This window comes from Psittacula echo (assembly GCF_963264785.1).
Source record: "Psittacula echo genome assembly, chromosome: 7".
Taxonomy (NCBI): domain Eukaryota; kingdom Metazoa; phylum Chordata; class Aves; order Psittaciformes; family Psittacidae; genus Psittacula; species Psittacula echo.
In genome coordinates, this window is record NC_137740.1 from 49,678,860 (window position 1) to 49,705,422 (window position 26,563).

The window sequence follows — 26,563 nt, forward strand, 5'->3', positions numbered from 1 at the left end:
GGTACATCAGCATTTGAGGGCAATGCTGGGAACCAAAATCAGGTCTCTGCACTCTCCATACTAAAGAATCTTGTCTCTTCTACCTTCACTTATTGATAGCTACAAATTTTATTTCACTTATCTGCACTGCAGGAGTGTTGTTAATGAATGTTAGAAGGCACCAGACCTGTAAAATGCATTATACTTCTATTAAAGGGAGAAGTACATAGATAACAGACTGACTGACGGAGGTTTCTCTTCAGTTTTTACTTTCTATTCTGTAACATTTTCACCCTCATAAGAAAAGGACATGGCCATTACTTGTATCCACTGAAAACCAGTCTACTCCTCACAAGTGACAAAGGGAGCAGTCGTCAACTCAGCAAATAGGACACTTTTCCAGTAACAACTATAGCACTACAATGTATCATGGCAAGACAACCATGAGCATGTCAAAGCAACATTCGGGATGTTATAATAAGGCTTATAAGGTGATGATCTCAGAACGCTCAGACAAAAAATCCTGAGAAATCTGTTATCCTAACAAGATCATTCACTACAGCCTCTAAACTAACCAGAACTTTTTCCTCTCTTTTCCTATTTTGATGTGTTTTGTTTGTCCATCTCTAGCTCTAATTCAGATAAAGCTGATGGAGTTGTGGAGGATACCTGTCTTCTGTCGCCTTGCTGCTGATCCATCCTCTCAGTTGCCATAGAGACAAGATCTGGAAGCCATGAATGGGCATGGGAGAGAAGCTGCACACAGGCTCTCCTCTGGTGGGCTCTGGGAGGACCTTTCTCAGCAGGTACTGAGAGAGTCAGGTTCAGTCTCTGAAGGTGAGGAAGGCTCAGAAGATGCTAACCCCATGACCCACGAGACGAACATGCATTACATTGCCATTCAAAGAAACTCCAGGTACTACCGGTCCATGAGGCTGCCAAGCAGAGAGAAAAGAAAGGCTTCAAGAGAAGCAATGCACACAGGACATGCTACAGGTGAGTGCTGACCCAAACAGCATAACACTCCCTTTTCCAGTGAGATTAGGAGCTATAGGAGTTGATGAGATCAGAAAAGGGACAGGGAGGTAGAAAGCAGGTCACCAATCGGCACATTCACATTACAGAACACCCTGTCTTATGACACAGCTGGAACAGAGGTGCCATCCTTTGCTCAGCTTGGTAATGCAAAATGGTTGGATGCTTCAACATGCTTCATGGCAGAGAAGCTAAATGCCACCCCTTCACTCTCTAAGAGAAAAATAATTTAAACAGGGAAAACCATGAAGCTGTCAATGAAGTAAATACTTCTTTAGTTAGCAGAAAGGACATATATTCAAAGGCAGCGAGATCTATAGACGTAATCGCATATAAGGAACAAGCTGGCAAAGAAACAGCAAAACCAGTGCAGTACGTTGACGGATCAAGCCTCTGAAAACTGCAATGGACCTCTGTGAGAGGGGAGCAAGACTTCCCTGAAAATACAGTTGCTGCCACCTTGCATTGCATACAACTGTAAGAAACACCTAAGCTCCCTTTGAACTGGGAGGCTGAAATAACAGGAACACCATCCAGAACATCCATGCACTCAGCCGTGGCTTCAGCAGAAATGGAATGAGTTTGCTTTCTCTGAGTGTGAACAGAGCATGACCGCAAAGCCAGGTGCTCACTGAGCTGGCACCTTGTCTGTGAAAGGAACAAGAGAGATGAGAGCTGAAGAGTGACCCCAGAAAGGAGCTATTGGAACACACTCGGAAGTACTGGAAACAGGGCTGCAAGAGAAAACTGGAAGCGGTTTTAATTTAAATGCTAGATGAGAGAGACCTGGAACTGTGGACACAGAAAATGCCCCTTGCTTCGCCCCACAGCTGTTCAGAGAAACTGAATTTTAGAACTCCTCGTAATTAAAAGGAATTGCAGCAAAGACACCTATCCTAGCTTCAGATTATAATCTAACAGAAACAGTGCACTAGACTCCGAACTTTGGCTAGCTGCATGAGTCAAAATGATACAACACTACTCCTCTCCTGCCCGTGGCAGGAGGGCTTGGAATTTGATGATCTTAAGGGCCTTTCCAACCCCAACTATTCTGATTCTGTGATGTCTGAGTGCTATGCAAGCCTATGAAAGCTGTTGCTTTGTTATGCAGTAGCAAAACACAGCGCTTCAGCCCCTGAAAGCAGACCAAGTTCTCTATGAGAGCAGACATCCTGTAGCCCAAAATAAAGGAGGTCTGGGAAATATTCCCAAGAAAATAGGTGTCTCCTGCCTGCCTTGCCAAGGGAGCCACACTATTTCAGCAGTATAAAGGCCCATTCAACCCTGTGACATGGACAGGAGGAAAGTTCCCTCCTTTCTCAAAGTTTCCAAGCAGACAGCAGCAGAGCAAAGAGCTCCTGTTTAATATTCTGGTACTGTTGCAATGAGGTTTGTGGATAAACTGAGCATTGCCCGTGCCAGAGTAGAGCTGCTCTCCACCCTGCCAGTGCAGCAGCAGAACCAGGGCAGAGCCCTCCTCTCACCGCCTCCCCAGAGCACTGCTGCACAGCACGCATAGAAAGGACTTGCCCTCTCTCCTGCTCCCTCAGCATCACAGAATCCAGACCACTGCTGAGAAGGCCCTCACCCCTGTTACCTGCTGGTGCCACTGCAGCAGGACCAGCACAGGAGGACAGACCTTCTTCACACATCTGCAGCATCGGCATCAGGACAACAGCACAGGAGGACATCCCTTCTGTCTAGACAGTGTCATTGAGGAAGGACAAGCAAAAAAGAAGGGCTTCTCTCTTAGCAACTCATTTGAGCATCCACAGAAGCTGACCTGCACTTCTCTCCCACACCCCCCTCCCTGTTACCACTGCTTGAAGCAGGATCTGTTCCAAACAAGGCTTTTTCTTCCGTATCAGCAATTGTTCAGCAAGACACACTGGGAACGTTTCTTTTCTCCAGCCCATACAGCAAGACCTGGGCTAGGAGCAATAGCTCTTTCTCCAGTATGACTGTAGCAAGTCCAGCTCAGAGCTCTGTTTTTTAAGTTCAGGTAGGAGTGTGCAAGCAGTTCTTCTGCCCTCTCCCTCTACTCCACTGATTCCATCCCTTCTCCCTGGACAGCGAGTGCTCCTACACCAGCCTCATTTGTAGCAGAAACATCTTCAGACAGATTTGCTGACGTGCATGGAAGCAAGGGATGGGTGAGCTCTTTTATCTTGACTTCAAACCCATTTGAACAGCAGCTATCCAAGATCCTGACTCAAGCTCAAATGTTAACCTGTTCTCGTTTCTGCTAGGGAATGACTGGGAGGGGGGAGGAAAGAAAGAAAGAAGAAAGGAAGAGAGGGAAAGATACAGGGGAAAATACAGAGTGGGATGCAAAATGGGAAAAATAAAGACTCAAGAAATGAGAGCACAAAAATTAATTTGAAAGAATGTAAATCCAGCACAGAGAAAGGCTTTTATATAGGCACCCTTTGCACCAGCCTAGCTTTGGCTTATAGCCTAGGAGCTGTAAAACATAATAGATGTTTTCCTTTAACCGAAAAAGAGTTTGGTTTTTTTAGCAATCTCCTCTGACAAAAGGATAAAGTGTTTAAATTATTCAAAAAGCAAAGAGAATAACTCAAAGAGCATTTCATAAGCCCTTGGCACTGTTTTAGGGAGTTTTAAAAGTCTGGATTTCACCATTTCCCTTCAAAAGTCCTTAGCACTGATTAAGAGGGTGCATCAGAAACCTTCAGTCAGAAAAGCTTCAGTCAGAGCATTGATCTGCCTGTGCTGTCACCAGTTTGAAATGCAAACAGAATTATGATTTAAACCAAAATATTTCTACTAAAAACCAACAAGGCCATTTATCAACAAGCCTCAGACAACAGGAGGTTTCATTTGAAAAGTGAGATGCACCCTCTCCTGCCAACTACTGCAGTAGTAAGCCATGGACTTAATAAAACTTTGGCTCCCTGTGAAAGGATCAGAGGTTCATCCGAGGGAAATTGGAGAAGCAATTAAAAGTAAAGCTCCTGCCTCACCCAAATCTAGCCTTGACTTAAGCAGTAAACTGAATTTCTACTGTGTGCCTGAAAGCAGAGCAATAACAACTTTGGGAACCAAGTATTGGCATGCACAGGCACACACAGCTAAACCTCTTCTGCTTAAGGAATTGCACCAAAAATCACTGGGAAATGAACCAAAAATGGTGGGACCCAACATTCACCACCAGTTTTCAGTGGTGAAATTGCTACTTTCACTGATAAGAACTGATAATGTATATTTATTTTTATCTTTTCTCAACTGCATTTGCAGCTCTGACAAAGGCTGTACAATTTTGTACTGTGCAAGCTGCAACACTTCAATCTTGTTTGAAAATCCAAGCTGAAATATAGCTGTCTTTGTGGCTGTGGTCTTCCTGTTGCCTTTGGTGTAAGCAAACCACTACTGCTAGTAGAACTAAAGATGACCCTTAAGAAAATGACTGTTTTAACACCCTCTTGGGTTTCTCTTACATCACAGGTTCACTCAAAAATAATGAGCCCATCAAAAAGCCTGTGAACGTCCTATCTCATAAGGGATTGCCATCGCCAGTAGACTCTGATAAGACAACGTTAGATGAACTATGGCTCCAAAGGTAAGGAAGTGCACATGCAGGGTATTCACGGTGCCTCCACTGAAGAATATAGTCAGAGTGGAATCAGAGCAAGAATGCTGGTTTTGGGAAGGACAGCTGGACTAAGTTATAGCTCCGATCCATGCCTTCTCTCCTTGCTGGTTTCAGTCTTAATGATATATATTATATAGTACTAGCATCATGGTAATAAAAGGTCTCATCAGTATAAGTCTGGAGAAGACAGTGAAGGAAAAAGGGGGAACAAGATGTCAGTGGGGAAGATGGTAAAAAAGGGAATGTGATGTAGGATAACCCAGTGGTATAAGCAAAGCAGACAAGACTGTCTTCAGAAGTTTGTTGAGAGAATAAGGAGAGCCTGGAAGCATTTCCTTACAGAACATCTAAACATAAGGCTGATCCCATTCTTGGCCTTCCCAGAGGCCTCACCTGAAGCCTGTTATACAACCCCACATAAGAAAACAGGATTTTATAGCTGACGAAGTAGCTACAAAGATGCTTTCTAAAGTATTCTGAGTTTCTGTTAGCTGCTTACTTTAAAGAACTGACAGGCAACAGAGGCTTTCAGTGAGATAGCCCTTTTTGGCTTAAATCCCTCAATGACCTAGGTCCAGCAAAAGGTCCATAAATTCACATAATCCCATATATATTTACCCTCACTCCTGCTCTCCTGCCACTGCAGCCAGGCAGAGAGAGGAGCAGCTACAAAGTCTTGCATTTTTAGATGAATGAGGTATTCTCCCAAACTCCCTCCCAGCTCCTCCTCTTGTGTGTATAACTGTGAGATAGTCCCCTATTTGTAGTGTAGAAGTTCAAGCTGGAAGTGGTAAACACTTGCCCTCTAAGCATGCATTATGTTGTACTATGTGGTCCTGAGCCCACTGAGTCCTGAGCTGCTAAGCCCAGCTGTGTTGGTGCAATTCACCTTTCCTTATGGAGAGGACTCCAGTAAAATAGCTTTAGCCAAACTACCAAGTTGGATTGAAATGAATTAATTGCCCTCGCTAAAGCTGATTGCCTTTGGCGTTAAACTGAGCACATGAAACTAGACAATTATGGTCTGCTGCAATGTCAAACCCATCTGTCTTCCTCTCCTTGTGGCACAATCATCACTGTCAGCCTCTGACATCCTGACATCACCACTTAGGCAGCACTGAAACGTGCAAATTCTGATTCTCCCTGGAGCTGGAAACAATGAGCCTGTGCCGGGAGTCAAAGATGCTGCTGTGCACAGAGCTTGACAGGTCAGTACATGTTCTAAATCATGTGTCTGCCAAAAGGAGGCAATGATGCTAAGTGACAGCATCTCTTGAAAGCAAGCAGGGAAATTTGACAGAAAATGAGTCTGGAGTTCCAGCTCAAACTGAGGCCATTCCTCTTCTTTCCTTCTCCAAAAGACCAGCCGTAATTTATAAGAGAACCACTAGAAATCCGCATTGTGAAAAGCTTGCAGGAGCCTAAGGATATTGCCATTATTTGCAGTAATCACTATGCTCTCCCTTCTATAGGGAAAAGAAACCATTGTGCAGATAAGACATCTAAAATATTACCACTGGTCTCGAGAAACTCATTTAACCTCTCTCCAGAAGAATAAAACTGGTACCTGTCAGCCAAGAGTGCTTCTGAAAGCAGAAACTAACAGTTCTACAGAAAGGACAGTATAGGCACCTCTGAAGAGCACTGGCTTTCTCAGGAGTGAATTGCCACAATCCTGAGGGCAAGTGGGGCATCACTGCTGCATCTCTTCACATTCAGCAGTGTCTCACAGCAACTATGTGTTTGGGCACAGTCCTTCTCCTTGCCTGAAGATAACCAGCAAGTTTGACACAAATGGGTTCTTCACTGATAAGGATGTCACTTCACATATAGCTGGGCTGCATAATTTAGGAAAGGAAGTAAACACATCAGGACAATGTAGTAAACAGCTCAGGAAAAGGCATCATTATCTGCACTGTACGTAGACGTGATACAGGTTTATACACTCTGATTAAGAAAAAGCACCACAGGTGCCTTCAAATCCACCAGTGACTTGAATCTCTGTGCTATTCAAAGCTCTGAGGATTGTCAGGTAGTTCACTGATCTCAGAACAATGATGTCTGAAAACATTAGAATGACCTCAAGCATTACTGCTGGTGCTCCAGAATCTCCCATAAGCCCTCCATAAGATACTTCTTATGAGCATTTTTATGCCTAACTATTCTCAAAGTACTTTTTTTTCCCCCATGATCTTTCTTCCGTGCAACCGTCAGCTCCCCGTTGACCACTCTCAAGTTTTCTCCACAACATCCCATGGCTCCCTCCCAGTCTTTTGAATCATACAAAGACCCAAACCCCTCCACATGACAAGCCACTTCCCAACAACTCAACTGATTCGCTCTGAACATTTCAGTGCTGAGCTTCCAGCACAACTGCTATTTTTGAGAGTAACCAAAGCCAAAGATCTGGAAGGAACTGAACTCAAATAAAAGCTGCTCTTTCCCTCTGTGATGAGTCCTTCCAGCTTCACAGAGGCAGCAGTTGTGTAGACTGAGACCTTGGAAAGGCATCACAGAAAAACACCCACCTGGAGTGTCCCTCCACAAATGCCTCAGCTGAAAGCAGCTCCCACAGAGACTAAGAAATTAGTCATTTCAAACCCTAGAAAGGAGATTCACTAATCAGTGTCTACCCTATATTACCAGCTAATAGGATGTTGCCTTCTCTTCATTTATAATACAATACGGATGTTTTGGCAGCATGACTGTCTTATTTACCTTCCATTTCCCACTGAGTCACATTCCAAAAATGATATCTCTTTATTATGGGCCACTAGAAACAGCAGAAGAGAAACTCAGTGAGAAATTTCACGTTACCAAGCTCACTGCAAGGTGATCAGTCTACTGGTGCAGAGAAAACCATTTCTTTAGGCTGGTTACAAACCCTCCAATTCAGAGAAACAAAGATCATCTAAAAATCGTTTGATTGTGTTAGATCTGAGTTCAAAGACTAGAAGTACTACAACTGCGAATACAAATAGTCACCTTCAGCAGCAAAAGGGAATCTAACTTCGTTGAATTTATTTAAACACGTGTATTAGAAAGAAACAGTATGCATGTAAAACAGGACAGCACTCTGAAGGATGCCTGTGTAAATTTTGAATTAACATCTTTTAGCGCAACACTGTCCTGGGCAGCAGAGGGCACTGGTTATAGCATGGTTTAACCAGGAAAGCAGAGAAGCCTCTGGAGAGGCTGGAACCTGTATTGCAAAAGGTCCTATACTATACTCAAGCAATTTATTTCTATTTACGAAATAAATTGCTTACGGTCATCTCTTCTCTACGCTGCCAGCGGTGATCAGTTTGCAAGTGGTGAAGTCAGGAATAGCTGGTGCAAACATGTTGACAAAACCTTTGTATTTTCTCAAACTACAACAATTTTTGCTCTTTTAGAGATAGGCAGGCAGGCAGGTAGGTAAGTAGATGGATAGATAGATAGATAGATAGATAGATAGATAGATAGATAGATGATAGATAGATAATTTTTTATCCCTCTTCCTGTACAATCTGAATCTTAAAAAGTCTAAGAGCTACAGTATTTGCAGGGAGAATAATTTTAAAAACTAGTAAATTTTCAGTAAAATAACCACTGTTTATACTGTCAACATCTCATATTTCACAGAATCATATAGAACAGTAAGCAATAACATATGCAAGTCTGATTAAGTATTCTTCCAGCATGCAGCCAATGGAGATCCCCATCCCAGTCTGCCCACTTATTCTACCCAGTCTCTGCTTGCCAGGTTTTCCAGCCCAGTCATGGTTTCCTTACCCGGCAAGGTCTACGTTTTGCCCTCCTACTCTCCCAGTCTGATCCACTTCATCTGGACATACCCTGACCCTCAGGTCCTCAACCAATCTCTCTGCACCACTCCTTTGTTTCACTCTTTTTCTGTCAGCTTCAACTTATAACTCTCCACATGATTTCCTCAGCCTACTATTTCCCAGACACATTATTCCTCTCTATTCCCTCCTGCAGCTCATATCTCAGCATCCTACCATTCATTCCCCAGGCCCTTCACCTTTTGGATTCTCATATAATCCTAGTCTCCCACTCCTCCTCCTAGCTACAGTGCTCCATTTTACAGCCTTTTCCAACTCTTTGTTTCCTAAAGCACCCAGGTGTGGGCAAGTTCCTTTTTTCATAGCAGTTTCCTGGTCCAAAAGTAGACCTCTCCCCCTGCATACTTGAATCTTGCCCCCTCTGCTCTTCAACCAAGTAGTTTTCTCATCATGCTGCTGGGACCCAGCACAAGGATCACTGAGGTTACAGCAGAAACAGCCTTTATTCACAGTGCCTAGAATTGGACCAGGCAGTTTTTATAGCTGCAATAACAGAATTGTTTCTCTTAGCTCTGAGCAGGGCACGCGTTCTCTCCATGGGCAGCAGCTCATGGATTTTAGATGCTAAAATCTAAGCCTAACATTTGTGTGTATTGCAGAGAGTGGAAAAGGGCCTATAGTTCCTATGGATTTTCATAAGTATGGCAAAGATGAAGCCCTCACAAATTTCAACTTGTATATCAACAGAAACCAAGGCTTCCCAAGGATAGGTTTTCTGTTTTCCTTTAATAGGAATTCAATACCTTTTTCTTAAGCTTAAGAAATTGATGATTATTTTCAATAAATAAAAAATAGCTCGTCTGTGGTAGATGGTCACAGTAAGTAAAAATGTAGCATCAAAAGGTTCAAAGCACCAAAATGAGAGGTTCTCATAATAGGAAGTTCTGCACATTTTTAGTTATTGGTAAGGCTGCCAGCCCCAGCAGATATAATTAATATATTTTGATGAAGGACATTCAGGAGAACAGATGTGCTCTTGGCCTTTAGGATCTAAAAATATTAGGGATGAGGAGTTCCACTTATCTCCCACCAAAAAGTCAAAACCCAGAAATAAAACTTGCACAGACACACCCATTTTCAAAAACACTGCTAAAAGCCACACATGAACGGAGAGAACCTGAATGAACCTGAAGGATGAAAATACCCTTGACTAGGTATAACATTATTCAAATCTATTACTGGCTTCACACTTCTCCACAAATTTGGTTAGCTCAGATTAAAACAGTGCTTCTTACCTCATCTTGTGGCCTTTCTTGGTGTGAAACTCCCACTGACTGGAAGGGTTTGGGGGATTTTTCTGAATAAGATCTGCTGGACTGCTGCTTCTCTTTTTAGTTTCTGGAAGAGGAGGTCTAATTTCTAAAAACTGCTATTAAAGAACATTTAAAAAATGCACTTCAATGTCATTTGAAGACAAGCTCTTTGCACAGCTTTATTCTAACGATTGCTTTGGAGTTTAGATGCACATAAAAAAATCTTAATACAAATGATTAATCATTTTTCCAAATTCCTATGCCTGAAAATACAATTAATTAATCCCCCAAACCCAACTTAAATGAGATAATTGTAATAAACTAATGATAAACTCACAGCAATTATCAAATTTTTAATGCAACCATGGACCAGGTCAGCCAACATTTAAAGTCTTTTCCAACAGCAGTGCAGTGAACCTGGGAACAGCCTGCAACCACATGAACCCCTTCTTTGCAGCATGTATGCAAGCTCAAACCAGCTCTCCTTTGCCCACAAGGAGCTGAACCATGGTTATGCTCTATGTCACCAGAGCATGTGGATCAGTTCCAGTGCCTGTATGCTTGGGAATGCTAAGAAGTTCTGAGACAAAACTGGGCTTTGGTGTATCAAGGAGCTGCATGACTTCTGTCACCAACAAGAGCACAGTGCACTTGTGTGGTTCTGGGCTAGGATTTTTCACTGGTTACTTTAGTGTATGTGGTTCTAGTAAAACATAAAGTCAGATTCTTTTTCTTCCCCTACAACTAGACAGGAAATTTTAGGATGAAATACAAGGATTTTGATCAGAAAACTGATTTGTCATCAGGAGATTTAACTGACTTTGATGATATGAAGGAAAGCTTTTTAGGCTCTATATCAAATCTGTTGCTGATACAGTACGAGAGAAAGGAAAACCTCCTCCAAACTCCTACCCAGATGGTTAAGATTAGATGGAGCAGGAACTTCTGCCGGAGCCTGCAGCTCCACAGCAGTGTAAAACAATCCAAGGTGGCACTGCCATGTCCTGCCATCCACCTGCATGTCTGCCGCCTCCACTGTGCTGGCACTCACATTGAACTCACTCCATAGCGAGACAATCCAGACACAAACAAAGCTAGTTCTACCAAAAAAAAAAAAATGAATCATTTTCCACCAGTGTAGCTGCCCCAACCTGCTCACCAAGAATGAGATGAGTGTGAGTGCTGGCATAGAAGCTGAGGCAGAAATCTGCCTCAGGGAGCCAAGTGAAAACTGGAATTGAGCAGCTAGGTCAGCTTAAACTGCGCACAGTCCTAGCAATTATGGAAGTAGGGAGGAAGAAAGAGGCAGCTGTACTGGAGCTATTCTTCTTGGCACAAATAGGCCAGTATTGGCTGACCTAAAGTAGTATCTGGGTGAATAAGGCATTCACCAGATTCAAGAACCTTTTTCAGTGACCATAGAGAGCAGAGCAGCTCCAGGAAGACAGACTGATCCACCCTGGAACAGGCAGCAACATGTGGGATTGGAGGGAATGACACAGCCATGACTTGAACCTGGGTCTTCCACACCCAGCACGAACATCCCAGCCACCAAACCACTGTGAGAGGATCTCTTGGTTGCCTGCCTTCATTTTTCATTACGAACATTGAAAGCTTTCTGGTTTGTCCCCAAAGAGAAAAGAGATTTAGAAAATCCAGGCAATTTTTGTAGGACAAAAATATCTCCTTCTTGCTAAATATCTGTCACCTCTCTTGTGAGAAAAAGTGTTTCTCAGGCACTTGTTCTGCTTATGGACATTCTCTGTATGTCAACATGAAGTGTGAGAATAAACACAGAAAGGCAGAAAGAGCAACATTTTTGAAAGACCAAATTACAGTTAAAAAAGAGAAAAGTTCGAAGGGAAGGAAAATTAGACTATTAGTCACTGATAGCTACACAGTGGAACAGATTTCCGACACAAAAATACAATCTGTAGCCTACGTGGCCACAGGGGGCATTTCACTCTCAGCTGGTGTTCTCACCTCTTCGTAGCTTCCAACATATTTATTACCATCATTACTTTTAGTGATATTTTCGGGTTTTCATCTCAGGCCAAAAGTTAAATTAGTTTGGAAAATTTTAAGTAAAAAGGAAGACAGGCAGGATCAAATTACCAAATTTGGATCAACTTATCAAATTTGGGATCCTGGAAAGATGCTTTCTATTTCTGACTGGTTTTCACACCATGACCTAGATGCTTTTTCTAAAAAGAGATTTCAACTTGCAAGACATTTAACCCCTGGGAGGGAAGCAATGAAAGGGGTGAGAATTCGTTCAACTCCTAAAGCATACTTCTGATTGTATGTTTTTTTACTAGATACACCCAAAAGTTACATTTAGATAAATATTCATTCCAGCAGTGTCAGCAAGAGCTTATGCACTGACTTCCTTTTGCAAACTAGAGAGAACTCCCCACTGCTCTTGGTCCTTCCCTTCAGAAAATAGTAAACAGCCTCCATGCTTTTCCAGAACTCAAGATAAGGAGGCTCCACTTCTCTAAGAAACAAGCTTTTTAGCATCCCACCCACTTACTAAAACCCTTGACAACATTCCTGCCCTGGCAGCAAGCCACCAAAAGTGACGTCAGTCACTAGGCACTAGTCTCTGGCACTTTATCCCTTCCACAAGACCCTTGTCTTCTCAAAACCCCTATAGCCCCTGTGTTTAATGTCTGGTAACTCACTTTCATCTCATACTGACCATCTACCTAGTGACAATCTTCCCCATACAGCCCCAGCTGTCATGCTGTCCTCCTACTCCTCTCAAGTGCAAAAGGCTGTCTACAGCTACAGCTCTCACTCTCATCCTGATTTTCCCTGTCAGTTGTTTGATCCTTCCGACTTCCCAGTGAGGGGCTGGACCTGGACTGGACTGACAGCTTTCTCTGAGTCTTCAACAACATTTCCAGCTGTTTTTCTTTGCTGTTCTGCCTCTTAATGACTTAAGAACTGAGGTCTCCACTGTGCCAGATCGAGATCTAGTTCACATAAGCTGAAGGAGTTTTTCTGAATGTGCAGTCACGTGCCGATTGGAAGCTATCCTGATGTACTATTTAGCAAATACAATGTAAAAATTACAAAAAGGAAACCATATTACACACAGAGACCAACACACGGATTTTGTGTTGGTGCATAAATTACGTTACCAAGAACAGAAAGAAACACAGTTATTTATGTGACAGGGAGCAAGCGAACACGGGGAATAGCTGAGCGTTTTCTGGCTGTTAACTCCTCAATTGCAACGTGGTGCAGATGACGTTCTTTTTTAGCTGAGGGTTACTAACGTGTAGGGAAGAGCTGCACCCAACCTGTCCACAAGCACTCAAACTGATCCAAGGGTGTAACCGTAGTCTGGAGCTCAAGAGGATTTACCCCTGAGGCAGAAAAACAATTACCTGAACGAAGACAGATAGATACAGACCGTTGAGTACTGAGATACTTACTGCTTAAACGAGACAATATATCCTTATGGAAGTAGCAACGCTAAGGAAGGGGAGACGGGGGAGATGACTGAGCGGGTGCAAAGCCCTGCCGGAGGAGAGGAGGAGAGCGGTCAATCCTGTGGGGTAACCAGGGGTGCAGTTCCCAGCAGGAGGGATTAGGCTGAGTTTCCCAGTCACATTCCTCCATCTCGGGGTTTCAATCTTGGAGAAGAAACGCACCATATGCACCAGATCTGGAAGCAGTTCAGGAGAGAACCCCTCTCCTACCCCTTTTTCTCCCTCAAAGCCGGTGCCAGCCGCACATAGGCAGAGAGGTGCAGGGGATGGGGGGCAGCGCTATGCCCTGGGTCTGAGGGAGGAGAACCCCCCTCCGGCTGTGGGGTGGCTGTGCATGGAGCAGATGGGGCTGAGGCCCGAACTAGTGCATGGGGTGGGATGGCGGGTGTAGGTGCTTGCTGGGGGAGGGTGCCTTGCTGGGGAGGGGAGGGAGGGGATGGAGAAGGGGCTTCCCTGCATCTGAAGAAGGAGCCTCTCTTCAGGAGAGCAAGGGGATGGAGATAGGGGTGCCCGTGAAGGTGGGGGCCCCTGGGGCAGGGATTGCCGCCTTCTGGGGGGCCCTTGGGGAGGAGGGAGTCAGCCTCCGGGTGGAGGAGGGACCTGCGTTGGAGCGCTGGAGGGGAGCTGGGGGGCTGAGGAGGTCTCTGCGGGCAGCGGTGCCGGGCATGGGGCTGCGGGGAGTCGGGGACTCTGAGACGGGGAGATCTTGAGGGGCTTGGAAAGGATTTTTGAGGCTCGGAACCTGAGGGGCTGTGGAGAGTCTGAGGGGTCGGGTGGGAGCTCTGAGGGCTGAGTTTGGGGAGGCTCCGGAGGGGCTGCTGGGGGCTCTGAGGGAGCTGGGTTAAAGAATTCTAACGGGCTCGGAGAAGTCTCGGGTTTGGTGAATGCTGAGTGAGCTCCTCAAGGATGTGGCAAGAGCTCTCGGAGGAGATCTGGGAACGCAGAGAGGGGCTGCAAGGGGAGAAGGGGTTCTGAGGGGCTGTGGGAGCCCGACGGGAGGCTCCGAGGGGATTTTGAGAGGTCTCTGTGGGGAGAATCTATGGGAATACCTGAGGAGGGTCTGAGATAGCTCTGTGGCGATTTAGAGGGAGAGACCCATGTTGGTTCTGAGGAGGCTTGGGAAGGCTCTGAGGGGATCTGGGTGGAGAGACCCTGGGACGCCTGATGGCGGGGGGGTCTGAGTGGAGGCTCTGAGAGGATTTGAGGCGGCTCTCGAGAGGTTTCGGGGGGAGCGCCCCGGGAGGTGTTTGCGGAGCGGGTCCGAGGGGACCGGGGATGCTCTGAGAGGATCCGGGGGGCTTAAGGGGTCTCGGGGTGCTGCGGGGGCGCCCCGGGGGCGGCCGCAGCTCCCCTCTCCCTCCCGCGCAGGCTGCTGCCTTCCTACCCCCGTTACCGTGGCAACCGCCCGGGCTCCCCCAGCCCCGCGCCGCTGCCGCCGCCGGAGCTGCTCGGCAGCCGCCTGCCGCCGCCGGCCATGGAGCTGCTGGCCGCGGCCCTCAGCGCCGCCTGCGCCCTCGACCAGGACGGATCTGCGGGACAGCCCGGCAGGTGAGCGGGGGGGCGGGACTGAGGGGCATGGGGGGGTGCGAGGGGCCGCGGCAGGGAGGGGCGCCCCCGCTGCTGCCCCTGAGGGTGCCTCTGCCTCCCACAGGGAGCCCCCCGCGGCCGCTGAGGAGAGCCCCGCCGCAGCCACGGCGCCGCCGCCTGCCCACCCCATGACAGCCGACTCCTGGAGGAACCTCATCGAGCACATCGGTAAGGAGCTGTCCCGCGGCGGTCGTGGCCGGGGCGTGCGGTCACCGCGCTCTCCAACTTCTCTGCTTTGCCCGCTGCCCGCATTGGCGGCAGCACAGCAGCCCCTAGAGGTGCTGCCGCGGTGGGTCGGGACCCTCACCCGCGCCGAGCCGCCTTGTCCCATTCCCTTTAAACACCCCCAAAGCCTCAGGGTTTAGCGAGTGGGACCCAGGTCTGAACCTGAGCGGTACACGGCAGGAGGCAGCTCCAGGCAGGGGTAGGGCGGCTGTGTTGTGGAAACCCAACTCTCTGTCCCCGATCTCTCGCTGTTACTGTAAGACATCATAACCATCTCCTTACCGGTGACTTTTCGGTGTCTTTAGGGGCACCAGGTTCACATGCTGCCTAACATGAGATCTTATGCTGTCGCTGAGCAACTTTATTAAATCATAAATAATGATTACTGTTTGTAATTACATAGTCGTTAATTGTTAAGGCTATAGCCAACTTTCTGCTGAAATCTTATTCTGCATACGCAAAAAGGTGTAAGTCTAAAGCACAGGGTCAGCCATCATGTTGGACATTAGCTGTATACACTAAGGGTAGCATTTGCAGCAGAGGAGTAAGTCATCTTACCATTTGCGGTCTCTTTATAAAGGGAGAGTGGAGGCTATCAGGTGTCAGTGGAGGAGAGGATGGTTGTGATTTTGCTCTTGTGGTATTTCTGAATTTATTTTTTTCTTGTGGGATGTGGAGAGGACTTTCACAGCTTGTTTCTTGGTTTCCCACATGGTATTGTGAGATTCCCCGCGGAGATTTGGGCAACTGCAAAGTGAAACCCTATCCTGAGGCAGGTTTTATCGTGGGAATAGAGAAGCTTCATTTTTAAACAGTTCCGATCAATTTCAGGAAATGAAATTGCAAGATGCTTGAAACTAGAGGGCAGGAATGCAGCACTTTGTGTGAGGATATCAGGTAGATAAATCTCATGAGCAGTTAGGTGAGCCTCTCTGCCAGGAACGAGGAGGCTCCTCACGCTGTCTCTGCAGTTTGGTGTCAGGTCATGGCAGACAGGGGTCATTCCTGGAGCACCTGATGCCAGTGGGGCAGTGCTGGGGAAAGGGGCTGGTGTGAAACCAGCAGCCTGACAGTGCCTGTCAAGACCAAACGTCTGAGTTTGGCAGGCCTTCTGAAGGAAAGTGGTGAGCAATTTACATAGGTGTTGCCAGATCTGTTGCTTGCTTGTGGCTACATAAGTACTAATCTCCCAAGGCAGATGTGGCATATGTTTTCAGTTTCTTAAGAGGCATGGTAAAAATACTTAAGCCAGCAGGACTTCAAGTCTATCCAGTTGTTATATTCATGTATATTTTTATGTGATGTGTATCAGAAGGATGCCTGCCGTGTGATAGATCTGCACTCGTCAGTGCAACCGCAAGTAGGTCTGTCGCACCTTGGTGGAGGAGACGGGGTTTGCTATGCCAATCCCCAGCAGAGGTGTCTTTTCAAATGGCTGGAGCACACTCTCCCTTCCCTCTCTCTTGCCTTTGAGACATTAATGGACTTTTTTGCTTGAAACTGGAGCAGAGAATTTCAGAGAAAATGTCTCTGGACCTCCTGAGATTTTACATGGCTTTCAATATAATAGCATTCACTTTAAGAGAACTGCAGACTCTCTAAGGCAGTCATTTCCACATTTAGTAACTAGTTTGTCAATTTCCCTCATGGTTTTTGACAGAGCTGGGAAGGGAGACTGTGACAGCAAAATTAAATGGAATAAACACAAAGGGAAGAGTCTGTTATGTACTGTCCAAACTATGTAAACACCCCTTAGGAAGACCAGCCTTAACCACTTATGTCAACAGGTGACGCCAAACCTGTGCTCTGACCACATAGCTAACCTCTACCCAGGTCATATTAGGGACAGTTGGGGCATTAAACAATGAATGGAACTTTTACAGGTCTCTGATATTTTGCACTTGTTCACTTACTAAAAGTAAGCATTTACTAAATCATTTTATCTTTTGAGTCACATTCAACTACTGATCTCAGCTTCATTCTACACATTGTCAGTTCCTAGATGTATTGCTCTCCTTTCAAGTCAAAACCCTGTTCCCTGACCTTGCATCTGTTATGCCACCTATCTTGTGCCACAGCCATCTCCTGCTTCATCTAGTGTAGACTTTTGCATGGCTTCTCTCCTTCTCTTTCTTATCTAAGCCTTTGCTTCTACCCATTGTATCCTCTTTACCAACACATGGATGGACCTTTTACCACAAGACAGCAAGATATCTTTTATCCTTGCTAGCACAACCCTCTTTGTTTCTGCCTACCCTTCTTTTGCCTAAACACGTACCTGTCTTTTGTCTTTCTGCTGGTATCAGCTTTCTGCTTCCTCCCCATATTGCTGTCTGTGATAGAGCTTCAGCTAATATCTCATCAGCTCCCCCATAAATGAGTTACCTTGCTGTCATTTCCAAATGAGTTCTGGTGGTAGATGCCTTTAGTCACATGTCCGTATTTGCCTTTGCCTGCCTCTGAAGGCTCCATAGGTCTTATCTGTTCAATCAGCCAGACAGGTAACCTGGAAAGAAAATCAAGTTTCATCACCTGGATTTTATTTCCTTAAAAGCAAGGGGAGGTTTGTCTTGAGGATCTTTTTTGAAGGGCTGCTTCACAGATCTGCACAAAGGACATTATATCCCCCTTACGCAAAATATTCTTAGCTGCCTCTGACTTACAGAGCAGACCCACCAGCACAACATGGCTGTGCAGTCAGACAGTGCAAGTATAATTATCTCCAATATGAGTAAAATAGATTATGATTCAGTTTTCCAGCGTATCTTCCCTTCAGTAAAGCACTGCCCATACTGCTGCAGGGTGGTACTTCCCAGCCTGTCCTGCTGTCTAGTGTGAAGAAGGCATTCAGTACCCTACCACACGAGAGCCTTCAAGCACAGGCTGAACTTACAGACAGATCAGTGCCACCAAAAGCAGCTCTGATTCAGCAGGCTTTCCACTCTGTTTCCGAAGGAGCCTTTCCACCCCACTACATCCTTGGCACCTTCATGGATGCTGAATAACAGGCAGAAATGCTTTGGAAAACCATACAAGCCTAGTTGATGTAGAGAGAAATTATGTAAGTAGCAGTAGCATGCAGAACTTGGGGGGAACTCTCCTCTCTCTGATTATCATGTAGGAAGCTAACATAAGCCTGTATGGTTTCCTAGGCACAGCTACCCTTATTGCTATTTTAATCTGGTGCTGAACATCTTTCCAGGCAGAACAGATAACAGGATACACTCGCGGGCTGCGGGAATGATGTCCCTGTGCTTTTCTCTAGGCATACCTCTGATATAGTTCTAACAGTGACTGGCACAGAGACTTGTGAAAACTGATCCAGAGATTTAACAGGCAGTGGCATATACATTTCTGCCCTCTCTAGACAAACTCCTGTCCTAGTTGCCTCTCACCTTATTACACATGGGATCTGCTTCTGAGGTCCAATATCACGAATGCATGGGACCAGATAGACTTTAAACCCTAATGATCCAAAATAAATTATGTATATTGTGCCTTTTTCCTTTTTTTTTTTTTTTTTTTTTTTTTTTTAACATTAGTAACTTTTCTTTTTATTCATTCATGTTACACTTTGCAATTTAAGTACAAAGCAAGGGAGGTAATATAAATTGTGTTCCTTCAGTTTGAGTGAGGAGAGTGACTCAGAGCAGGCTCATGCTTTCTTGCCTTTTCATATCTCCTAAATGATATTTTATATTCAAACAATTAATATTCTGGTCCTACCGATGGTCCAGAAAGAGAAATGGGACAGTAGAAAGCCCTAGGAGAGACAGAGGATCTGCTCAGGATGGCCAAGGAATTTCAGTATTCCTGCTTTTTCCGTGCTGCCAGCTGAAATCAGGGGTGGGGGCAAATCCTGTGCGATTTCATCTGCTCCTAAAGTTTATAATTGAAGCTCAGAAGATGCCTCTTGTGATTGGTGTGCCACAAGATGGTGTGAAATCAGAGCCTTTTCCTTAGTGCTGTAGCATTCTGGTACCTTTTGAATGTTAATTTCCTATCTTCAATCATCTCAGAAACTTAGACGGAAAACACTGAAGAATATTAAGCAACATGTCCAAGGCTAACCACAAAGTCAATACCAAAACAAGTTAGTAACTGTGGTGTGTTGTCCCAATGCTTCACTTGTCCAGTGCCTTAACAGCAGCTCTGCTTTTCCTCCTTAAGAGTTTCCAGGGCCGTCAGATTGCTCCTTGAAAATAGTTTCGACGTATACAGTATTAGGTTTCCAGACACACAGTTACACATACCTAACAACCTGTAACTTGTAACATAATAATTGCAAAGAAAGTTGAGGTTTAAAAGAAACATTTTAAAGCCTGGCAAGTAACAAAACACTTGTTTTATGTCTTCCGATGGGTCATGGATTCATCTGACTGTTACTAAATGTTTTGTGAGAGCAGATTGTTGACAACACTTTAGATTTAGAAATGGCCTTCCATTTATAGTTTCCACTTCTGGCTGAAATAGGAATGCCAGAATTGGCTTTTTTGCTTAGCACGGATAGGATCTCTCTCATCTCTGCTGAGATCAATTGATGCAGAACAACTATCTTTACTCACAACACATTTCTACTCTTGTTCTACTGTAACCTCTCAGACCTGTTATGTTGCCTTCTAGGGCTCTTGTACCAGGAATATCGAGATAAATCTACACGTCAGGAGATTGAAACCAGACGACTGCAGGACTCACAGACAGACCCCGAGGAGAGTTCACCCAACGAGGAAACCCCATCTGAAGCAGAACCTACCAGTACACCCGAAAGCAAAGCTCCACCACAAATCAGTTTGCTGAGGAACTCCAACTCCAGGTTCAACTTATGGCAGGATCTTCCTGAGATCCGGAGCAGTGGGGTCCTCAGCATTCTCCAGCCAGATGAGATCAAGCTGCAGGAGGTAATGGGGGAAGGTGGAATGTTTTTTAGCTGGGTCGCTGCTTAAAAGAGCAAGAGTGAATTAGTCAAATCATCAAGATTTAAAAATTAAAAGCCCCATAGCAGTCACAGACAAGCCTTGCCCTGCGGGGTACTCCTCTGCATTAACACCACTCACTTCTTGAAATTACAGATGTTGCTCTATATGCTATTGCTGCTGGATGTTTCTGTAGCAAAAAAAAAAAAAAAAAAGAACTTCTTTTCCCTTTTCTGATTCAGCGTTAGGAGCAATTTACAAAGGAAAAGGGATAATGAAGAGGTTCTTGTGATACAGCTTTTTGGTTCTCAGTGCACATGAATCCTCTTCTGAAGTTACTTACTAGCAGGATACATACTTTCCACCAGAAAACTTAGAAGACTTCAACTGTTAACTGTAATCTGTTTTAAATATGATGGCATTAACAGAAAGGGAAGAGATGGATGAACTTCCGTAATTTTAAATGTTGTTACTTGGAGTCTTATGCAAAACAGTAAAAACCAGTGACAGGTATATTTGCAGTTTAGCCATACAGTGCAGTGGCATCACTGTTTCAGAGTCCTACACTGTTAATCTATAGGGCTGTATCAACAGTGAAAGGAGTAGGTGGGGGGGCAGCTGCCACAATTAATGAAAACATCAGTCACACAACAACTTACAACTGGTTGCTATTTTGGATAGCGTGGGGACTGAGAGTGTTCTTTGTCAATGCACAGCCAGCAGTGGAGATGAACAACCCTTGTTTAGTGTGTGGTGTGCAATGGGCCTTCAAAGGCTCGATCCTGCGAGTCCTACTATACTCCCTGTGCCAGGATTGCTTCTCAACAATGGTGAGACCATTACTGCCATGTGCCTGTTCAGCCCTGGCTCATGATATTGTACCCAAAGCGCTGGGGAACATCTCAGGGTGTGAGCAGTTCCCCTTAAACTTACTTGGATTTGCACAATCAACCTTTATGAATCCTGGGTGTATACAGTGCCATCCTCGTCCTGGCCAAATCGTAACTTCACTGTTACACTGAAAAGGCTTATCTTATGAACTGCAGGGGTGTGTTACTTACACCCTTAGCGGAAGGGATTGGTGTTTATACAGGGTAGCTTGGGCTGGCAAGCACAGGCTGTTAGTGTGTTAGGGTTATGTCTGAAGGTGACTGAAACGATTCGTTGCTTTTCCATGATCTTCCTCTGCACTGGTTATTTTCGTATCAGATGTGTTCTGTATACCTGGCAAAACAGGGTACTTTTAACTGCCAGTGTTACAAACACAGTCTGGCTTCTGAAAAATAATGAGCTTTTATTTTTCTTTCTGCTTCAAAGTGAAGAGTCTTTTACAGAGAAACACTTGCTTAGAAGTTTGCACTAGAGATTTCAAAACCTGCAATTTCTGTTGAGTTATGTTCATTACCTGTGGGTGTTATAAGGAAAAAAATCTCTGCGCTGATAAACCCCAGCACTAAGTGTGATGAATTTTCTTCTCTCTGCTTAAATAACAAGAAAAATAAAGCAGATGGAGATGGGACTTTGCTGCCTTAAAGAAGTGCTGTTTCCACCGATGTTAGTTTATCAGAGCTGAAATTTTCTTCCTATTTGTTCTAGGATTAGCACAGTGAGAGATTATAAAATTGCTCGAAGCCAGAAAGCTGTGAAATTGGCTGAACACTGAATAAAGTGGAGAACTGGCTTTGTGAGGAGAGTGAAGGACAGGAAACAAGGAATGGAGAAATCTCCTAGGCAATTAAAGAGATAAGGTTGAATTCAACCTTGCTATATGTGAGCACTGCTTGCTCCTGCAGTGCTGGAACTGTACTTATGTTGGACATGAATTAGCAATGTGAGCTGTACATAAAGGCTTGATGAAGTGAATGTAAAGTTTTCAGCTTCACGAAGGAGAATTGGAGGAATTTACCTGAAGTAATTAAGAAGTAATTTCTGAGCAGCAGAAATTCTGGAGTAACATCTAAAGTACAAAATAATTCGTTTCTGACCCATTTTATCCTCAAACCTATGGTAAACACAGGGACTAGAAGAGCTTGCAGCTCCTCAGCTAGGAAAGGTAGAACAAGAGTATTATTTAGACCACAGGGAAGAATACCAGTACACAAACTAGAAGTTGAAGCAAACACCCCTGTTCAGAAAGTTCAGGAAGGAAACCTCACCATAGGTGTGATGGAGCAGGACTTAAACAGTCAGAGAAAAAGTTGCTCATCTGCAGTAGTCTGCAAAATTAAAGACAAGAACAAGAGGAGGAATCTGGTCTTGATTTTGGCAATGACAGAAAATGACTAAGCAGGTTATCCATATAAGATAAAAAACAAGACCTAGGTGTTTTTCAAGCATCAAAGCAAGAAACTTGACAGGAAGAGCAATGAATGCTTGAAAAGTGTCATGGAAGACAATTTGTCATTGTCCCCACTGGAGCAAATGAACTGGAAAATGGCGTTTCAGGAAACAAACCGAAACAGAACAAACCAAAAAGAACCCATTCGAACAAGGAGGGGAAAAAACCCCAAACAAACAAAAAACCCCATCAACCAAGCGGCCAAAAAACCCAGAATGCTTCTATTTCCCAGCAATTTCATCAAAAATATGTTGCAGCATGGCCCATTAGCCCCAGAAGTTCAAACAGAATTCAGACAGCGGTGGCCTCTGCAACACCAGCCTTTTTCATCTGAAATGAATGTGAGAGTAGCAAGATGTAAAACTGGAATGTCACAGAAAATGTGGATACAAATGCAGAAAAAGGAATAACAAAAGAAGGCAGTAGTAGAGACCACAGAGGTCAAGGAGATATGAAAATGGTGTGCTACTGGAATAGAAATAGAGATTTCTAAGTCATTGATAGGCAAGTTTTAATTATCTAGACTTCTGCTGAGCATCAAACACAGCAAAAGGTGCATCACCAAGGGCTTTCTTTTTACTTAATAGAAAATTTAATAATGCAAAAGGAACAAGGCAAGAGAAATGTTCTTTGGGTTCTGACATGGAGTCAACATGGAGGAAATGACAGGCAATGTGTATGTAGCAGGATGAACAAGTGACTAGAGAAAACACACACTCCCCTGGATTAAATATGAGTTAGGTTAAAAGAAATTCCATCACCAAAGCACGAGGCTCTGAAAAGGTCGTGATCCAGAGATTAGAAGAAACAACACTTGGTGAAACTTCTTTCAGCATGAACTTCTTTTGAGGAATGTCTGGTTTTATCTCTTTCCCAGTTCAGTTCTCTACCTTTCAGTTTATCATTGTTTTATTTCCATCTAGTTTCTTCATTTTGTCCTTTTCTTCTTGTCGACTGTATTGATTTCCCTACACTGTGTTCATCTTATGTTTTAGGAGATCTGAGCTCAGTGGAACTTGGCCAAAACAGCTTATTAATAAAAATAGTTCAGCAAAGTATTCTCAGTCTTTGAACTAAACCATTTTTGCTAAGATATATGAGCTTTGATAAAGCTTTTGCCAGGGATTATTTGGATTCAGGTCTCTTTGGTGTTATAAAAAGGGGCAGAGACAGACTGATCTGCACCATGTGTCATGGTGTGAATTTAAATCAGAGAACTGATGCTCTGAAAATATTCTTTGCTGGAGCGAAATAGGGACTTAAACTTGGTTGTGCACAGCGGTGACATAGCCACATCTAGCAGGTGGATGTCACACTGGCCCTGTGAATGCAAGCAGGTCTGAGAGCCGGTCACAGGCAATGCTGTGGCATCAGAACAACATCCCTCCTAGACTAGACCAAAATACTCCCTTCTTACCTGGTGGTTTACATCAAGAAAGTGGTTTACAGAGCCATTTGGAACAGGCATTTCAAATCTATGCAGTAAAACACAGTATTGTCTCAAGGGAATTAAGCTCATAGAATGACTTATTCTTGTCTTTGGTGACTCTTAATTTTTCTCCTTTTTTATCTCCTACATTTGCTTCTTCCTTAGGCTTCACTCCTCTTGTCATTTCTCAGTCTGCCTGCCAAAACATAAGCAATGAAAATTATTAGTATGGGAGATTATGAGATTTCGTGAAGGCAATGACCTAGAGGGCTGATGGAACAGTGCTGGTCACGTTTCCGACAGGTAGTTTCAGATTATTTGTAGACTAAGGAAGGCAGTATTGCATCAATTGACATTTAGTTCATTTTTTTTTCCCTAATTATTTTTGCAGAGACCAGAAGCTTGTACTCTTTCTAATAGCGACTGCTTCAAGCTAGCAAAGCTCAGTTATTCCACACGGATCACATCATCACATCGCATGGTTGGATGTTTGGTGCCAGTTTAGGAGGTTTGCAGCTCATACTTACCATTCAAAAGGGAGACAGCAGTCTGGGCTGCATGGAGTAGGGGATTTGGGCCCGCAAAGGACCAGTTGGATCTCCAAAGTAAATTCAGAAACCTGTGCCTTGCACATGCTGTGAACACTTACAGAAGCTTGTCCCAGTCAGTGGAGATGCTCTACTTTCTTAAGATTTCCTTTAAATCAGAGCCCTGTGCATCGATGTTTTTACTATGGTTTTCATTATTTCTTAGTACGTCTTGCACTCTGCACATGACCATGCAGATCCAGCATCCCCCACCACTGTGAACAGCAAATACACACAAATTAATTTCTCCAAACAGGCAGATCTTGGACTGCAGTGCAGTGTCATATAACCCAGGAATATGTCAGGAATATAACCAGGTCTCCGTACCTCAGGTTCTTCTGTGATACATAGTAGTATTTCCAGCAAAAGGCCAAAAACTGATCAGGAGAGAAGTTCAAATCATTTATTTAAAATAAAAAATACAAAACAGAAAAAAAAAAATCCACCCTCCACTAAAACTACAAACAAACAGAAAAATAACCAAAAAAGAACAACTGATTTGGAATATATTTTTCCATATTCACAACACAGAAGATACTGCATGTACCTGCTGCTCCGCTGATCTCCTCAGCTCTAGCTGAACCCCTGCCACCTCTGAGAGCTGGCAGAGCTCAGGGATATGCACCCCGCCACCCTCACTGGGGAGCAGCAGGGGAGCTACAGGCATAGGGGAGCTTGGACTCAAGGGTCAAAGCAGCTTCGGGTTCAATGAAGTGAGACTTTCACTGAGCCACCAAAAGGTTCCTTTTTAGCAGCGGCAGCATGGGCCAGACCCAGGACAAGGAGCCCAAGACACACCTTCATCAAGAGATATCTGAGATAGGATCTAATGATTTTTCACTGTTTTGAAGGCCTTGTTAATCTTCAGTTAGTCTTACTTCAACTAACAGATTGAGTAGTTGTGTAAATAATCACCTTGCTCATCTAGCTCTGAGAAAAGACAACAAAGACTTGCCTGGAGAATAACGGAGCTCTGTGTGGCAATAGTGGAGTGACCCTGCGGCACCTGCTGCAGGCAGAAGGCTTTATATCCTCATCTCATTAAATTGTTTATCTCTGAACCAAACCACCAATTTGTCTTTCTGCTTCTCCAGGCCACTTCCCTGGCCTGAGAAAGCCAGGCTTTGCTCCAGTTTTCTAACAGGAGAAGTAAGGGCTGAAATTCAGAGATTGTTTACGACTTACGGTAATAGTTAGGGACTCCCGTGTCTTGTCCCAGTCCTTGGTGGATTGGGTCAGAAAAGTATGTGGCCAGGATTGACTGGGGAGCCTTACTTGGACAATTCCTTTGGGTCAGAAAAGACACTGGGCCTTGGAACACCACGGCTGTTTATTTGTATTAGTGCTCCCCAGAGGAGCACATCACACACTGGGACTGCAGTGTGCTGGGTGCTGTACATCCCAGCCCATACAACATGGCTTTGCTAAAACAAAGGTGTAGATGGTACAAGGAGACCCCTCCTGGGTAGCACAACAAGCCACAGTGAGCAGAGCAACAAGCCAGTGCTGTCATGATCAGCAGGGTGCTGGAGGGTGTGGGGGCTGCCAGGAGAACTCCCCTAAAGGGAGGTGGAAGTGCAGGACTGCGACAAGTGGACATAGAGGGGGGCTGGTGCCTGGAGCAGCTTCAGGTCAAGATTAAGTGACACTAGGAAGGAAGGAGGGAGCCCATGGAGCCCTCACATGCATGCACATGCACAAAATCAGACTGCTTATATACAATGAGAAAGAAAGATAATTCCGCTGGAGAGATTCAGTGGAGGAAATGGGGTCAAACAACTTAGGAGAGACAGAAACAGCCCGAGCTGATGGTTGAAGGAGGAAATCTTCCCCATTCAAGTCACTATCCTGTGTAACACATGACAAATGCCATTGTCGGCTTACCTCTCCCTGTAGTCTGAGCTTGGTGGATGGGTACAAGGTCCATGACTGATGTTCTCATTAACACTGTTCTACTATAGAAGGTACCTGTTGATTTCCTGTGGAATTCTCCCCCAGGCCATGTTTGAGCTGGTTACTTCTGAAGCCTCCTATTACAAGAGCCTGAATCTGTTAGTGTCTCACTTCATGGAGAATGAACGTCTGAAAAAGATCTTACACCCTTCTGAAGCACACATTCTCTTCTCCAATGTCCTGGATGTCATGGCTGTTAGTGAGCGGTAAGAGCTGCTTCTGCATTTTAGTCCAGCTGAATGGCATTGCTTTAACTAACCTCATTTGTAGAGGGGTGGAGGAGCTGAGCAGGGGCAGTCTGTTACC

At 44.7% G+C, this 26,563-nt stretch overlaps 1 protein-coding gene across 1 annotated transcript in view; it reads left to right on the top strand.

Annotated features, from left to right (window-relative positions):
* Nucleotides 1-713: 713 nt before the first annotated feature.
* The window catches only part of NGEF (neuronal guanine nucleotide exchange factor), a gene marked incomplete at both ends in the record, with an annotated part of 37,354 nt that continues 11,504 nt past the window's right edge, over nucleotides 714-26,563 (top strand). Inside the window, 6 exons of the mRNA XM_080623313.1 lie at nucleotides 714-975; nucleotides 4,480-4,594; nucleotides 14,594-14,773; nucleotides 14,877-14,980; nucleotides 19,661-19,935; nucleotides 26,303-26,463. Coding sequence (XP_080479439.1) covers nucleotides 714-975; nucleotides 4,480-4,594; nucleotides 14,594-14,773; nucleotides 14,877-14,980; nucleotides 19,661-19,935; nucleotides 26,303-26,463 — 1,097 coding nt within the window. The remainder of the gene's footprint in view (nucleotides 976-4,479; nucleotides 4,595-14,593; nucleotides 14,774-14,876; nucleotides 14,981-19,660; nucleotides 19,936-26,302; nucleotides 26,464-26,563) is intronic.